We start from the raw sequence: 17481 nt of genomic DNA on the forward strand, positions 1-17481 counted from the left end.
AATAATGTTATATGTAATATGGTTAAAATATGGTTGTTATTATTAATGCACACTACATGTATTTAGATTGATCGCAAAATTCTCTCTCTCTATCTCTCTCTCTCTCTCTCTCTCTCTCTCTCTCAAATTCAAATTCAAATTCAAATGAGCTTTATTGGCATGACTTGCACAGTATTGCCAAAGCATTGTCCATTACATGAATAAGGAATAAACAAGCATTTAATACATAAACAAAACAAGAATAGATCTGTAAAATAATTAAGTAAATAAGTACATGTATACTTTCTTTTTTTTCCACAAAGAAGAAAAATATTTAAGAAAAAAAACTTTGCACAACAGTACAACATGTAAGAAATTATCTTGCTTCAGTTTTGTCCACTGGCTGACAGTCTTAGTTTGTGACAGGCTGATACATATCGTGCTGCTGTTGTGATCATTTTGGAACTTTCCCCTAAAATGTCACTTAATTTTTCTGCATTTGGTAATGCCATCAAATTTGGTTTAATTTGTTGGAATTTGGTGAAATATGCAGCTCTAATGTTGTGATAGTAATCACAGTGTGGTAAGAAATGTTCCTCTGTTTCCACCTCTTTCTGTGAGCACAGTGAACACAGTCTCTGTTCTCGTGGCTGCCATCTTTGTCTGTGCCGTCCTCTCTCTATAGCCAGACAGTGATCACTCTGTCTGTATTTTGTAAGTGTCTTTCTTAATTTGTGATCTTTTACACAGCTCAGGTATTCATTGTTCCATCACAGTTCCATCTTCTTTTGTATTTTAGTTGCTTCTTTTCAATAGGCAATGTAATTTTGTTTTTGTAACTGTGTGATTTGGTTGGGCCGGATAGTGCTGTGCTTGTTTGGGTGCAGCTGTAAAAGGGCGCTCTTCTGCAGATTCTGCTCCTTCCACTGCAGGGCTTCAGTCTGGTAAGAGCTCGGATCACTGCATTTCAGGTGCTGGTGGAATTTCAGACCTCTCTTTTGAATATTAATTAATAATGGGTATTGTCCTAATTCAGCTCTGCACGAGTTGTTTGGGGTTGCTCTGTTAACTTTTAAGATGCTTTTACAAATTTGGGTATGCATAATTTCAATTTCTTCTTTTTCCCATTTAGAGAAATCTTGGGTTTTTAGAGGTCCCCGTATCTCACTGCCATATAGTGCAATTGGTTTGATTATTGCTTTTAGGATTTTTAGCCAGGTTTGAATTGGAATTTCAAATTGAATTGTATTTTTGATCATGTAGAAGACTCTCAGTGCCTTTGCTTTCAGTTCATTCACAGCCAGATTGAAGTTCCCTGTTGAGCTGATTTTTAGTCCCAGATAGCTGTATTCATGGGTGTGTTGGAGGACCTGGTTTCCCGCTCTGAAAGTGTGTTTATTTTCCTTACACCTGGGTCTCTTTTGAAAAATCATTATTTTTGTTTTTGCGAGGTTGATTTTAAGAGCCCATGTTTGACTGAATGTCTCTATGATGTCGAGGAGCTGTTGTAGTCCCTCTTTTGTTTTTGACAGAATGACTAAATCATCTGCATAGAGGAGACATCTGATTTCTGATTCAGTTAGGGTTGGGCCGGGGGCAGTCGAATTGTTTAATTCTTTGGCTAATTCATGTTGTGATAGTAATCACAGTGCAGTAAGAAATGTTCCTCTGTTTCCAGCTCTTTCTGTGAGCACAGTGAACACAGTCTCTGTTCTCGTGGCTGCCATCTTTGTCTGTGCCGTCCTCTCTCTATAGCCAGACAGTGATCACTCTGTCTGTATTTTGTAAGTGTCTTTCTTAATTTGTGATCTTTTACACAGCTCAGGTATTCATTGTTCCATCACAGTTCCATCTTCTTTTGTATTTTAGTTGCTTCTTTTCAATAGGCAATGTAATTTTGTTTTTGTAACTGTGTGATTTGGTTGGGCCGGATAGTGCTGTGCTTGTTTGGGTGCAGCTGTAAAAGGGCGCTCTTCTGCAGATTCTGCTCCTTCCACTGCAGGGCTTCAGTCTGGTAAGAGCTCGGATCACTGCATTTCAGGTGCTGGTGGAATTTCAGACCTCTCTTTTGAATATTAATTAATAATGGGTATTGTCCTAATTCAGCTCTGCAGGAGTTGTTGGGGTTGCTCTGTTAACTTTTAAAGATGTTTTTACAAATTTGGGTATGCATAATTTCAATTTCTTCTTTTTCCCATTTAGAGAAATCTTGGGTTTTTAGAGGTCCCCGTATCTCACTGCCATATAGTGCAATTGGTTTGATTATTGCTTTTAGGATTTTTAGCCAGGTTTGAATTGGAATTTCATACTGAATTGTATTTTTTGATCATGTAGAAGACTCTCAGTGCCTTTGCTTTCAGTTCATTTACAGCCAGATTGAAGTTTCCTGTTGAGCTGATTTTTAGTCCCAGATAGGTGTATTCATGGGTGTGTTGGAGGACCTGGTTTCCTGCTTTGAAAGTGTATTTATTTTCACCATTACACCTGGGTCTCTTTTGAAAAATCATTATTTTTGTTTTTGTTAGATTTATTTTAAGAGCCCATGTTTGACTGAATGTCTCTATTATGTCGAGGAACTGCTAGTTTAATAATATATTAGAATGAATGAATGATATTTTATGATATTATACAGTAAGGTGCATTGGCTTACAACTGCTAGTTTAATCAGTAAGTTTACCCACCTGTAGAGTAACAAACATTACAATGCCCACAGAAAAAGCCTATGTATTTTGAGAACATTTGCGAGCAAATGACTGTCATGCCTATGTTCAGTGAAGTTCACGCTTTTAGACATTATTGTAAGTTGTTTGTTGTGTAAGTTCAAAATTCATCTTTATATTATATATAAATAAATATATATGCTTAGGGGGCAGTCGTGGCCTAATGGATAGCGAGTCGGACCCAAAGGTCGCGGGTTCGAGTCTCAGGTCCGGCAGGAATTGTCAGTGGGGGGAGTGAATAACCAGTGCTCTCTCCACCCTCAATACCACGACTGAGGTGAAACCCTTGAGCAAAGCACTGAACCTCCAACTGCCCCCCGGCCGCCGCAGCCAGGGTGTCGTGTGTGTGCACTTGGATGGCTTTAAATGCAGAGCACAAATTCTGAGTATGGTACACCACACGTCACTTCACTTTTACTCACTTTCAATATATATAGAGAGATTGAACCTCTTCATGTTGCCATAGTTTTTAGTCAAGCACTCATTTAAAACTGTATAAATAAATAAATGCATACATACGTACATACATATATACATAAACAAACATTTCCTGTGTTTTTGGCAAAATGAGACAGATTTTAATGAATATGCAAAGCCAAGTTGGCATACGTATTGTCGAGTATTGCTTGCATGTATTTATTTACAATATGAAAGCCTTCAGTGCAGGTTACAGGTTAAGATAACTGAAAAACACGATCAGTGACCACCAAGATTATCCACAGGAGAAGACTTTTCTGGTCACGAACTGTGCTTCTCCTGTCATTTGACCAGCAGCCCTGCAAAGATTCAGAGTTGCGGATGTTATTTTTATTTATGCTTTTGAAATAATCATATTTCTGGAACAGTGTGTCAGCAGTGTAAAAGAACATTAAAATGACCTAAATTAGGGCACCTACAATAACCACACTTGTGAACATTACCGTCCATCACTGTGGACTTTCCTGCCTTTTCACATGCACATGAATGCACAGTACACAGTACATGAGCGGAGAGTGAACTGGATCGCGATTGGCCGAGAGGAGAGATGATGCTCTGCTTCCTGCTCTATATAAACTCCCTGTTCCCTCACTGCAGACACACTGCTGATAAATTTCACCTAGAGATCTCACTGCGCAATGGATATTTATTTCCCTTCTGGCTTTCCAATGTGTAGAGGAATAACAGGGCTCTCAAACAATTGCCTAGAAAGGTACGATCCTCATATTGACATTTTAAAGGATTTTATGTGCTTTTTATATTTTATACAAATCATTTGAAGGCTTAAACGTAAACCTCTACTCTTTTATATAACATCAGTAGGGGCTTTTAATCTTATAAGAACTGTGTATATTTCAAAAGTGTACATATGTTGTGTATTAAATAAATGCTTTTCTAACATCAGGGCCAAAAGATTAAAGGCATGCGTAGGTGGATTTCTGCAGAGACAAGACTTGAGCAGCCTATGTAAATATAGAAAACCAAGGTAAGTACAGTTATTGAATGCACTGGCTTTTGCCTATTTCATAACGTGTTTCTTTTTGCACGATAAAGCGTGTTTAGTTTTAAACGGTTTCTTCTCTGACTGGCTTACATCTTTGCAGGTTGACCTTGGAGGAATGTCTGATGTGGAAACAGTCTTTTGAGAAGCTTCTGTCCAGCAAACGTAAGTCCACACTGAAAAAAAAAAAATCACTCAATTGCTAATAATTTCACAAATAAGTACTAATATATTGTAAGTGTGAAATTTTGAAGCAGAAAGACTTTTTTCTCGTAAAATGTACTCCAACAATCTTTGATAATCAACTCTGAAATATATATATTTGGGTTTTTTTTCATTGTGTACTAAAGATGACCCCATTTTATGTTTAAAAACGTTATGAGGTAAACCAAATCATTATAATTAAATGATGAATATAATGTAGAAAAATTATAACATCAAGTAAAAATCAGCCTCAGTAATGACGTACATTAAAAAACATTTGGAGTACGATTTACTTGGAAAAAATTCCCTTCCATTGCTAGCAAATTTCACAAATAACAACAAAGAAATGGCAATTAATGTGAAAGACTGAAATAGTTTTCTTATAAAACATACTCCACAAAGTTTTATTTACAGCTTTGAATTTAGAGTTCAGCCTAAATTTAGAGTTAGGTTTACATTTAGATGCTAGAAATAGGACTGCAGTGCACAGATGTGTCTGTCCTGCTGTCTGATCTGTGTGGGGGGCTTTAATCTGATGAGACACGTTACACAACTAATCTCTTCTCTTACCCCATGTTTCGCTCTCTATCAGATGGACTATATGCCTTCAGAGCTTTCCTGGTATCTGAGTTTAGTGAAGAAAACATTGCTTTCTACCTGGCCTGTGAGGACTACAAAAGGACAAAGTCTGCAGCTAAGATGCCATCCAAAGCCAAGAGGATCTACGAGGAGTTTATCGGAAGTGAAGCTCCTAGAGAGGTAAATATACATAATAAATCACCATATCCTGTGGTATCGTTCCTAAATTGCAGATGTTTGAACTCACTTCCTGTTCGCTTCCAGGTTAACATTGATTATGAGACCCGAGACATTACTCAAGCCAACTTGAAAAGCCCTACGGCATCCTGCTTCGATATGGCCCAGTATCGCATCTATATTCTCATGGAAAAGGACTGTCACCCACGATTCCTGCGCTCCGCTGCCTACCGAAATCTAGTCAACCAGCTCACAGTGAAGAGCGCTAAGGCAAGAAGCAAAAAGGCCATTGCGGCCAGACCACCAATTGAAGATGAAGAACCAAAATGAAAAATGTAGGTGCATTTTGGTTCTGCAAAAGGTGGAAGCTCGGGCAAGAAGTGGAAGGGACCGGTGCAGACCCTAACAAGGCTGATTGAGGCGGTCGGAGTGCCATGAAGAGATGAAGAGAACCGCATAACGAAATCAGAGTGACTGCATTCCCAGATCCCCTTAATAGTGGCCATGAGAGGGAACAGCAGAGCTGCTGGTGGAGAGAGATGCATCTGCACAAAAACCTGTACTCAACACAAAGGAGATACAGACTTTACTGAAGTACGCATGGGCTTAAAAGCACATAGCATACTTTCAAAAAGCAAATTATGTGTTTTGTAAAGTTTATAAAATGGAGAAAAGTGTTTGAATATTTAATGCATTAATTTATTCCTCCTTTGTTACAATAAATAACCCCTTACAAAAAGTATTGTGATGGTACCATGGTAAAGTGGTGGTATCTTATTTAAAAAAATAAATAAATCAATTGTATTTAATTTTATTTTATTTTTTTAAAGACACTGACAATCTGTCTGGACTGCTATAAGGCTTAAGAATGTTAAAAGTTGGTGTACTAGTATTTATTTTAAAGATTTTTTTATAAATGATTTTGTTAACTCAATTTTAAATTAAAGTGAATACAATTTTGCATTAAAGTGATAATGTGCTTTCATATCTTGTGTGTGTGCTTTTTTTTAGACTTACAGGTCAAACTGAAAGAAAAAAGCAGATATAGGTTATATATATTAGATGTTATAACGTTATAATTTTCACATTTTTATTAAATTATTAGTAAAAGTTTTAGTTTGAGTAAAATATGAGGCAACCAGCTGAAATAAAAAGGCTTTTTTTTTTTTTTTTACATTTTTATTTAGTTTCAGTTAATGTTTCTTTTCTTTTTTTTAGGTTTTAGTTTCAATTTTACTAGTTACTTTCTTAATAACCCTGGATTGTTCCTATTTTTATTTAATGTGAACAGAATAAAAATGTAAAGCCCAGATTTATCACAGATGCTTCACTATGAGATAAACAGGCTTGTTATGCACATGACTGGCCAGAACAAGCTTGTGTTTCATATTTAACCATCAACGCCCACAGGCAACGAACAGCTTCAAGTGTAGGTTTACACAGTTGCCAAGGCAACGGTTTGTACCCAGTTGCCAAAGCTGTCCACATGATTCTCTCAGCTCAAGATTAAGCCACATCATTCCTGCTGACAGTAATGAGAAAGTTCATCACCCAGTTCGAAACTCAAATACTGGAGTTCAGAAAGAGGAAATACATTTGATAACGTCTTTGCACGAGCAGCCATAAAGATTTGTTAGCTTTTGTATTTGTTTACACATGTAATGACATAAAGGGCCGTCGTTTGGTTAGTAAATCATGTCCTTGGTTGCTTTCACACTAGACTGTGCATTAAACTATATTGCACCGCATAGACAATAATCGCATGAATATTCTCATTAATCCACAAAAGCAATCACAATTTGTCCACAGAATATGATTCTACAACGAAACACATGGCAATGGCTGAATATTTTAATTTCATCAGCCAAATGGGGGCTAGAAGATGGTCCAGTAGATATACAGCATATAGTCAACGCAACATTAGAAGCGAGTATCTCATGCTTCTTGTCAGATGAAGGTCCTGTTGATTAAAGAGGGGCTACATGTACTTGAGTGTTGTGCTCTAGTAGTAATTTGATCTCAGACTTTGATTATAAAAAGATTAATGGGCTAAAACGTTATGCAAGAGTGGAGCAACAGTGGGGTTTACATTCAACAACAACAACAACAACAAAAACATTAAAAACCATGGAAATCAATTTCAATATGGTAACCATAATAAATAAATCACCTCATCATTATTTTGATTTATTATTTTAATGATTATTTTATTTTTAATTAATTTAACATATTTTGTATCAGGGTTATTTTCATTAAAACTAAAACTATGTACAAACACTTTATTACTCATTACTGGAATTAAAATGAACATTAACTAAAATTAAATAAGATATAATTTTAAAAAAATTAAACTTATTTTATTTCAGCTAGTTGCCAAGGAAATTTCTAATTTTTCTCGTTTCTCATTTTTGTTTAGTTTAAAATAACTAAAAATAAAAACTAAAACTTAATTAAATCTATATAGACATATTTAAAAATAATAATAATAATAAATAAATGAAAATTTAATAAACTTACTAAAACATTAGGTAAAATTCAAATGAAAACATAAACTAATTGAATCTAATCAAATTAAAAAATATTAATAAAAAATATAGTACAGTGTGTAAATTATATTAAAATGTGTGTGTATGTATTGCTTTGGGTAATATATAGGCCTATGTATATATACTGTATGTATGTATATACATATATGTATATGTATATACACACATATTCTTAATTGTTTTAGTTTTGTAATTGTTTTAGTTTATATATATATATATATACACACACATATACTAAAACTAAAACAATTAAGAATATGTGTACTAAATTATGATTTAGTAAATACTTTTATTTATATGTGTTATTTATGTATGAATGTATGCATGTATAAATATACACACACATATTCTTAATTGTTTTAGTTTTGTAATTGTTTTAGTTTATATATATATATATATATACACTAAAACAAAAACAATTAAGAATATGTATGTGTATATTTATATATACATACATACATTCATACATACATAACCTATACATATAAATAAAAGTATTTACTAAATTATAATATATTATTAATGGTTTTTTTTATTTATGTATGTGTATAATTGTGTGTGTATATCTACACATATATAAATAAATAAAACTAAATAAATAAATAAAAAATCTTATATTATAATGAATATAAGTGAACTTATCAGAGGTTTGCATGGGATATTTATATTAAACCCTTACATAATCTTTATGATTGCTAGACAAGCCTGTAACTAAATTATAATAATTAATGATTTTTTTTATTTATGTATGTGTATAATTGTGTGTGTATATCTACACATATATAAATAAATAAAACTAAATAAATAAATAAAAAATCTTATATTATAATGACTATAAGTGAACTTATCAGAGGTTTGCATGGGATATTTATATTAAACCCTTACATAATCTTTATGATTGCTAGACAAGCCTGTAAAAATAAAAAAATAAAAACTGTTCACTTTGCCCTTGAAGTAATGCCAAATGCATAAATGTAAATGCATTCATGAGGTTAATGCATTTAGATATGGCGATTTCCTCCTTTGACTTTTACAGCTGCACTTCATCATATTTGTCCTTTATAAGCATTGCTGAAGGTGTGATAGTCCGATCTACAAACGTAAGAGCCGAGAATTCATTCTGAATGACTGTGTGCCTGTGTATTTAATTCAATCCATAAACCTACCACCTTGTTCGTCAGAAGTGAGAGCCAGCATTAGCAAGTCCATTCACAGACTTACAGTGCATCCGACCTCAAAGCAAACTGTATCATGTTTGTTGGCCCACGTCTTCAAAAAAATAAAAATTGTTCACTTTGCCCTTGAAGTAATGCCAAATGCATAAATGTAAATGCATTCATGAGGTTAATGCATTCAGATATGGCGATTTCCTCCTTTGACTTTTACAGCTGCACTTCATCATATTTGTCCTTTATAAGCATTGCTGAAGGTGTGATAGTCCGATCTACAAACGTAAGAGCCGAGAATTCATTCTGAATGACTGTGTGCCTGTGTATTTAATTCAATCCATAAACCTACCACCTTGTTCGTCAGAAGTGAGAGCCAGCATTAGCAAGTCCATTCACAGACTTACAGTGCATCCGACCTCAAAGCAAACTGTATCATGTTTGTTGGCCCACGTCTTCAGAAATCTTCAATAAAACAGTGCGCATGGTGAGTCAGACAGTAGCATCAAGGTCAGTGCATGCATCCCCCACAACCATATGGATCCCTCACATACACAGCCTGATGCAGCAACGCCTCAATGCTAGGCCCTCATGAAGACTACAGAGAACACTGACACACTAGCAGCAGCAAGTGACAATATATTTCACCCTGAGGAAGCTTTTCCCACATATTTATCAATACATGCATTGCATGTCAATATGACATACTCTAAAGTTAGCACTTGGCTTAAATATATCCATTTGTATTTATTTGTACTTACAGGAAGTAGAGGAATTTGAATCCGCTTTATTTCCTGTTTGTAATTATTTATGAAACATTGCCTCCTAGTGGGAGATCAGCATCAAGACACCAACAGAATTGTTGCGTCAATTCCTGCAGTTTTATATAAAATACATAATTAAAGCAACATATATGAAACAGAGCATCACATCATCATCATGATCATCATCATCATTATTATTATTATTATTATTATTATTATTTATTAGTGCTATTAAAAGTGTGACATTTATTTTATTATTAGGGCTCTTACAGTTTTTTTTCCTTTGGTGCAATAACTTACCACTGCATAAATACACAGTTTTAGATAAATTATGTTTGAAATACACAATTATATTTATATTTATATACATCTTTATTTATGTGTTTATTTATTTGTGCTAGCGCTTTCATTATAGTTATAGTTATATACCTATACAAATACACTTTTTTCAACATTTTACCAAATTTTCACTTATGTTAGTACAAAACATAAACATACAAAACATATTCACTACACATGTTTTTCATCTGTAAAGTTATCATTCACAGTACAAAACTGCTTTTTATAATTCTATCACTATCACACTTTTATTTACAGCTTTTAACTGACCCTTCATCTGAAAAGGTCAGCTACTACAGTATCGATTCAGAGAACATTTATTGTATTGACAGTATCTGTTCTAACACAAAACCTTATGGCCGTCTCATAACATCATAACACACTGAATAGATACTATTACAAATATTAGTTTAAGTCAGTTACATAAGTTGTGTGATGTAAGTATATTTTCATGATAGCTGTAGCTTGTATTATTATAACATCTTTAATTAATTTAAATGTCCTCATATTAAAAAGATCTTGTGTTTTGAAACAATGATTATGTGGATTGAAAATATATATATAATTTTGATAATTTTGATAATTGATAATTTTGTGGATTTTTGCAGGATTTTGAAAATGTACACCTTTCATGCAAAATAGTACCAAAGTGTGGGGGAAAGCATGACATATAAGATTCTTATACACTGCAAAAACAAAAATATGTATTAAAAAAAAAAAAAAAAAGGCCACAATGTACTGTACTAAAATGAAGAAATTTTCCAATATTGATTTTTACAGGTGTTTTACCTGCATTTTACACTTTACTGTGTTTTACAATTATTAGAAATATCCATAAAATTAATGAATAATGTCCTGACAGAAAATTACCAATACATTTTCCTTATTTTATGCAAAGGGTTCAGTACCCATGAAGCACAGATTTCAGCATCCTGGTCACTTTCTCCTTTTATTTTATATAACATTTATTTTGCATGTCCTTGGTAGCATCTCATTCTCATTCATTCGTTTTTTAAAAAGTGTGTCAGCAGAGGGCAGCATCTTCCAAAGAAAGACCGCAGTATCACAGCATGACAGTAATTTATTAATAATTAGGGGGCACTCATGAGCCAACATGCCATGAACACAAAATGTTGTAAGCATATTCAAAAGCTGCTGAAGATCTGCAACCCTTTATTGATATTTGATCAGAATTTTTCTCTTTTGTTCTTTTTTTTTAACCTTTACTTGTTTCTGCTCCATAATCGCGTCTGAAATATAAACTGACAGCATGAAAGAATTGATTGAACATGCCTATGACACTCTAGGAACCTTGTCAAAGGAATGCAATCACTCTTTTGATACAACCTCAGATGACCCTTTGAGAGCAGGACATAGAGGGACACTGTGACCACACGCTGAGAAACACATTCCCTTGGTGCTGATAAAAAGGAGAAGCTATTCCAGGAAGATGTTACATATCAGGCACTGTTCGTCCCATCATGACACTTGTGTTTATGACAGAGACGTTCAGCCACTGGATCTAAGTCATTTGTTCCTTCTATCCTGTCTGCATCATCAAAAATATTCAGGCTGGTTGAGAATAAACTGAGCATTTTATGGCAGGCTAACTGTAAACTCTATATGTATTACCAGTTCACTTTTTAAATTCATTCACAGTTAATTTATATTGTAATCAAACTAATATTTAAGGGTCATCCCTCTGATGCTTTGCACTCCATGCGTGGGAAAAGGCCCGCTGCTGTTCCCCTCTGAAAAGCAAAAACTGTTCGGTCCATTGACCTTGTTCCTCAAGGCTTTGGAGCTTCTGTCTCCTGTGAATTGGAGCTTTCACAGTCAGCCTTATGCATCAGCTGCCATTTCTCATTTCTGTTATGTCATCACTGTTGTCATGGGAATTTTAAATATTTTAAATAATATTTTTTATAAATATTTGTGGACTTCTAAACCATTTTATGTATTTTATTTGGGCTGGGATTTCTTTATTTCCACAAATAGTTCAGTGTGGGTATTCCCTCTTTACCCTGCTGGACTTCCCAGTATGGGACAGTGCTGTCCTGATGCCCCAAACAGGCCTTTTGGTCCACCAGCACTAAAAAGCATATGGAAATTCATCCTGATCAGCAGGATTTTCATAGTGACGGCAGGGGGGATTCAATTCAATATTACTTCTGTACCCATCCACAACTTTGTGTAATAACTGATTTCATACTGCGCTTGGAAATTGTGCCCAAAAGTGGAAAAAAGGCCCAAGATGTGAAACAGTATACAGATGCATTCAAGATGTTGGTAGCCTTTCAAACCCTGAGGGGTGCAGTTCTGTCTCCATTACTGAATGCAACCTAAATAATGTCATTCTAGGCTGCCATTTCCACATAGTATTTATTACCTCACCTTTTTTCTTACCTGAGAAAAACACTCAGATGACCACACAGTACAGCACACAACACGCTGTTCATCAGAACTGGTCCAGAAACTTTTGACAACAAGGAATGTTCAACCTGTTTTGGCCTCAGGCAGCATAATTGAGAACACATGCTGTTTGAAAAACAACGGCTTTAAAGACATGCTTCATCATTATAATGGTAGCATGAAACACTTGAGTCCTGCATTTATTTGATCCAAAGTACAGCAAAACAGTAACATTTTGAAATATTTTTACTAGGCTATTTTAAATAACTGTTTTCTATTTGAATATATTTTAAAATGTAATTTATAGTGATTTCAAAGCTCAATTTTTTGCATCATTACTCCAGTCACACTATCACTATTAGAAATCATTCTAATATGCTGATTTGCTGCTCAAAAAACATTAATTCTTTTGAAACACTTGAGTGTTTTCAAGTGGAGCTGTACGAGCAGAGGGTGAAATCTCACGTATGCGGGAGAAATCACATCTTAGACTCGTCATTAGGCTTTAGACTGCATGATTATAATTGAAAAAAAAGTCAACAAAGCATAGTATTTCTCTAGCATTAACAACTGTAGCTTTGTCATTTAAAGGAATAGTTCACCCAAAATTAAACTGATGGAAGTTTACTCTCAGGCCAGGGGCGCGGGGGACGTGTCCCCCCCCACTTTTAATATCACGTAAATTCGTCCCCCGCACTTTTTGCACTTTTTGTGTTCGCATAGTCCCCCTCACTTCTGAAATGATGGCTACGCCCCTGTCTCAGGCCATACAAGATGTAGATGAGTTTGTTTCTTCATCAGATTAGATTTGGAGAAGTTTAGCATTACATCACTTGCTCACCAATGGATCCTCTGTACTGAATGGGTGCCGTCAGAATGAGAGTCCAAAAAGCTGATAATAATGTTACAGTAATTCACAAAAAAACGTTGCTTCCAGCTAAAATAAGTCCTCTATCCATAACATTACTTCCTCCAATGAAACAGTTGTCTCATCAGAAATATGCACAGATCAAGCACTGTTTACAAGCCAGAACAGTCCAAAACGGTTCTAAACAAATATTTTAGTGGATTTTGATGTGAGAGGACAACAGGGGATAAACGGTTTTAAGTTAGAATGCCTTAATGATGTTTTTTTCTTTCTTTTACAAACAGCATTTCACTCTTTCACTGCAGAGGATCCATTGGTGAGCAGGTGATGCAATGATAAATTTCCCCATATCTGTTCTGATGAAGAAACAAACTCCTTTACATCTTGGATGGCTTAAGGGTAAGGACATTTTCAGCAAATGTAAATTTTTGGGGTGAACTATTCCATTAACACTGAACAATTGCACAAATTACTTTTAAATGATTCATTAAATTGCTCTGACAGTCGTGTAATTAATGCACAATTTCCTGGATGTACTGTATGTGCATATTTTTCTCTAGACATTAATCATAGGTCATATGTGATCACCAAAATGCCATTATACAAATAAAAATGTCTGGCTAAATGTAGTCTATTCCCCATTTCCTTCCCATTTCAGCCAAAGATTGTAGATTAGGAAGGTCCATAGGGTGGGATATATTTATGGTTCCCACAGTGAGGTTATTGTGCAAACATAAGCCTTCCGTTTGCTGGCTATCACTTGATGATCTAAGAAGTGCTAAACCAGAAAGCACAGATTTTCCATGATGGATTAGCTTCAACGTCAAGTTTGGTTTGGCATCTCTTTATCATGCGAATGTAAGACTTTTCCTGCATATAGTCACATTATCAAAAAGACATTCACTGTCTGCAGAAGTCTTACATTTAAACAAGATGGTTTTTATCTTTATATACTGTACATGCATACATAAATTATAGTTTTGAAATGTTTAAAACATACATATTTGAAAATGTATAATAGCAATGTTAAAATAAAGTTAAAGATTTCATTATAAGCACTACACTAAATAAATTAGCCTATTTAGTGTAGACTATTTTTGTCTTTCTTGGTAAAAGACTACCAAAATTTATATAAACATTTAGTCTCCAGGCCGACTTTATACAACTTTTCTCAGTTGTAAGTGATTTGTTTTTCTAAGGAGGGGATTGGGTTTAAGGCCATGTTATTTGTCCTTTTTCCACTCAATATGCCGTTATGTAATGTCTCATATTAATTCAAAGCAAATCATTTATGCACAGAACTCCCTTATTAAGCCAGGGTCCTCCGGAAAAGCCTTCGCAAATAAACGATTTAATGTAATCAATTTATGCTGCTGTGGGAACATTATTTTAATTTCCTCTCAAGTGACTTGTGCCGGTGCGCTGTGTGAAGACAAACTCTCAGCCTGTGCCCTGCACCGTGTCAACTTTATGATGATGGAAGCTGCCATAAAATCACAGCAAATCTGTTTGGATGGTGTGCATGTGACAACCCTTATAGCAATCGGTCGAAGCATGTTCTGTTTTCCATGCTGAATACAAACCAGAACATGCTTTTCAAAAGGACTCGTTTGATTATTTTTCAGAAGATTTTCCATTGACTTTCAGTCCTCCAGCTCTGATGTGGCTCACCACTACAGAGCCTGAAAGAGTTGGTCATATCAGCCATGCAATATCTGACACCTGCCTCTGAAATGTTTTCGACCCTGATGCTTTCCAGGTACAATCAGCACCAATGATCTCGGCTGGCCAAGTGCACTCAGTGCACTTGCACAGCATGACAGATGTGGCTTCATTACTTGACCTTGTTCTGCAGCATTCGTATCACAGAGTATGAGCTTACAGCTTTGTGAGACAGGATAATGGATGTGGTCTATTGTAAAATACAGAACCTACTAACCTAGTTTACATTCACTGTTTGTTACAGTGGTCATGATAATACTGTCACAGGTGTGAATTCATGCACCACTTTTAATAAGACATTGTCATTCTTTTCAGTATACAGTCATGTCTTTTCTATGAAAATTGGACTGAGAGATTGCATGTTATGTTTGCAATAGTGTGTCTTATTATGCTGGCTGTAACTCAAATCAAATCAAATGATAATCAAATAACAAAAGAGCATTATAACCAGCATATATCTGCCACAGTGAGGTTATTGCGCAAACATTTGCTGGCTATCACTTGATTGAAGATCTAAACTAGACACGATAGATTAGCTTCAACGTCACATTGGGTTTGGCATGTCTTTATCATATTCCATATTGTGGACATTATCAGAAGATTGTTCTTGGCATCATATTCATTGACAAAAGTGCTCGAGACATGTTAGGTGCGTAAGCGTTTTAAAGTGTTTTTGAAATAGGCTCTTATACTTACCAAAGCTGTTCTTATTAGATCAAAAATACAGAAAAAACAGTAATATTGTGAAATATTATTTCAATTTCAAATAATGTTTGAATATATTTTAAATCGTCAGTTATTTCTTTGATGGCAAAGCTGAATTTTCAACAGCTGATCCTTCAGAAATCATTCTAATATGCTGATTTGATGCTCAAGACACATTTGTTACTATTATTATATGCTGAAAACAGTTGTGAAGTTGTGAATATTTCCAGGAATCTGTGAAAATTATTAATTTTTTTCTTTCTAAACAAATAAAGTCTAATATGTTTTATTAATTCATTTATTTATTTAAGCAGGGATCAGGTCAGACTCATGGGGGCTAATATATTAACATGCTATATAACTCAGTTATTGTTCACTCCCATTTTTGGAATAAATTAAATGTAAATTGAATATAGCACTATTTTGTTCACCATGGTTGTGTCATTATCTGATTTCCATAATTTCTTCAGCGCATACTAATAAACAAAGTTTGGAATCCTTCAGATTAAGTATAGAGCCGCAGATACTGCATATAACTAGGAACAACACAATGTTCAGAAAACGTCCACATATTTTATCACTAGTACTTCTGGTGTTTAATAGTATCTTATATTCTGTCCTTTTGTGACTGCAGCTTATTTGCAATAAAATGGTTTCAAATGCTCTTTCTCACTGGGAAAGATTTAAGTTCTGAAAGTATGTTTTGAACCCTTTAATCTCAAAGACAGTTTGACCATGAACAATTTAAAAATGAATTCACTTACAATTTGGAGTACCGTGGTTTACATTTCTTTATTAATACTGAGTCCTCAAAAAAGCAATTGTATGGAGATTATGTAACAGGGTTTGTGGATTTATTAAAACAGTAGTGAAACATGGTTCAACCATAATCATAAAATCATCTAACACCAGCCCCAAGAACAATGATATGAATTAATAAGTTCCTTCCGTTGTGTGATTTTGAAGGAAATTACTTGCCAAAACATTAGCTGCTAGTCTAAACAAACCGTTTGGACTGAGACAAAAAACCTGCAATTAGGTGATAATAGTGTTTGCAGAAATTCCTGCTGGCATATCAGAGACTTTGCTTGCTTTCCTGTCTGGCAAGGGTGTCTATTAGGTTAAAATTGGTTAATTTTGCTGAAGGCAAGAGCAATTGTTGTACACATGCCCAATCATTGGGCATAAATGGTATCCGAACATGATACACAGCAAGTTGAGATTTTGATATGAGCTTTGCACCGGGAGAGAGCCCGTATATGGAGTTTTGATCAGTATAATGATTACCCAAAAAAGACACATTTTTATAGTAGATGTGTCAGATAGTACTGAACAACCAAAATAGTCACTCTATACTTAATGCACTTATACTGTATAATATGAAAGCATGTTTCTCCCACATAAAAAAAGTAATTCTAATAAAATAAAAAGGTAATTGTAACTTTTTAACTATATTGTAACTAAACTTTCACAATTTGGACCTTTTTTCCTCACAGTTCTGAGTTTATATCTCACAATTCATACTTTTTTCTCACAATTCTGATATAAACTCAGAATTCTGATTTTGGTTTTCACAGTATATAGAATTGTGACCTTTTTCCCCTCCGAATTTTGGGTTTGCATCTCGTAATTCAGACTTTTTTCTCTGAATTCTGAGTTTACTTTTGAAATTCTGTTTGTTAAGAAAATGTAATTGGCGTTTTTTTTTATCTCACAATTCTGACATTTGTTCTCGCAATTGTGAGTTAATATCTCACAATATTGAACACATGCATTGTATAATACGCGCCCTTTCTGAAATGCTTAATTCTGATTGGTCCATT

General features: G+C 34.6%; 1 protein-coding gene and 1 long non-coding RNA gene across 2 annotated transcripts; one reads left to right on the forward strand and one right to left on the reverse strand.

Annotated features, from left to right (window-relative positions):
- The first annotated feature begins 3778 nt into the window (after nucleotides 1-3778).
- LOC107711030 (regulator of G-protein signaling 5-like) lies at nucleotides 3779-5885 on the forward strand. Its single transcript, XM_016515931.1, has 5 exons — nucleotides 3779-3888; nucleotides 4081-4161; nucleotides 4280-4341; nucleotides 4973-5139; nucleotides 5224-5885. The coding sequence occupies exons 1-5, from the start codon at nucleotides 3815-3817 to the stop codon at nucleotides 5464-5466; spliced, it is 627 nt and encodes a 208-aa protein (XP_016371417.1). The 5' UTR covers nucleotides 3779-3814; the 3' UTR covers nucleotides 5467-5885.
- On the reverse strand, nucleotides 4069-8913 carry LOC107711031 (uncharacterized). The gene is made up of 3 exons (XR_001636660.1): nucleotides 8849-8913; nucleotides 4270-4352; nucleotides 4069-4138 (listed from the first exon to the last, which is right to left on the reverse strand). It is a non-coding gene; the product is annotated as an uncharacterized LOC107711031 (long non-coding RNA).
- Nucleotides 8914-17481: the final 8568 nt, after the last annotated feature.

Source organism: Sinocyclocheilus rhinocerous, unplaced genomic scaffold, assembly GCF_001515625.1.
Source record: "Sinocyclocheilus rhinocerous isolate Xijiao unplaced genomic scaffold, SAMN03320098_v1.1 scaffold85, whole genome shotgun sequence".
Classification (NCBI taxonomy): domain Eukaryota; kingdom Metazoa; phylum Chordata; class Actinopteri; order Cypriniformes; family Cyprinidae; genus Sinocyclocheilus; species Sinocyclocheilus rhinocerous.

Coding starts and splice junctions, on each gene's coding strand:
- LOC107711030 (XM_016515931.1), top strand. CDS start 3,815: ATGGATATTTATTTCCCTTCTGGCTTTCCAATGTGTAGAGGAATAACA. Junction 4,162..4,279: donor TGTAAATATAGAAAACCAAG/GTAAGTACAGTT, acceptor ACATCTTTGCAG/GTTGACCTTGGAGGAATGTC. Junction 4,342..4,972: donor GAAGCTTCTGTCCAGCAAAC/GTAAGTCCACAC, acceptor GCTCTCTATCAG/ATGGACTATATGCCTTCAGA.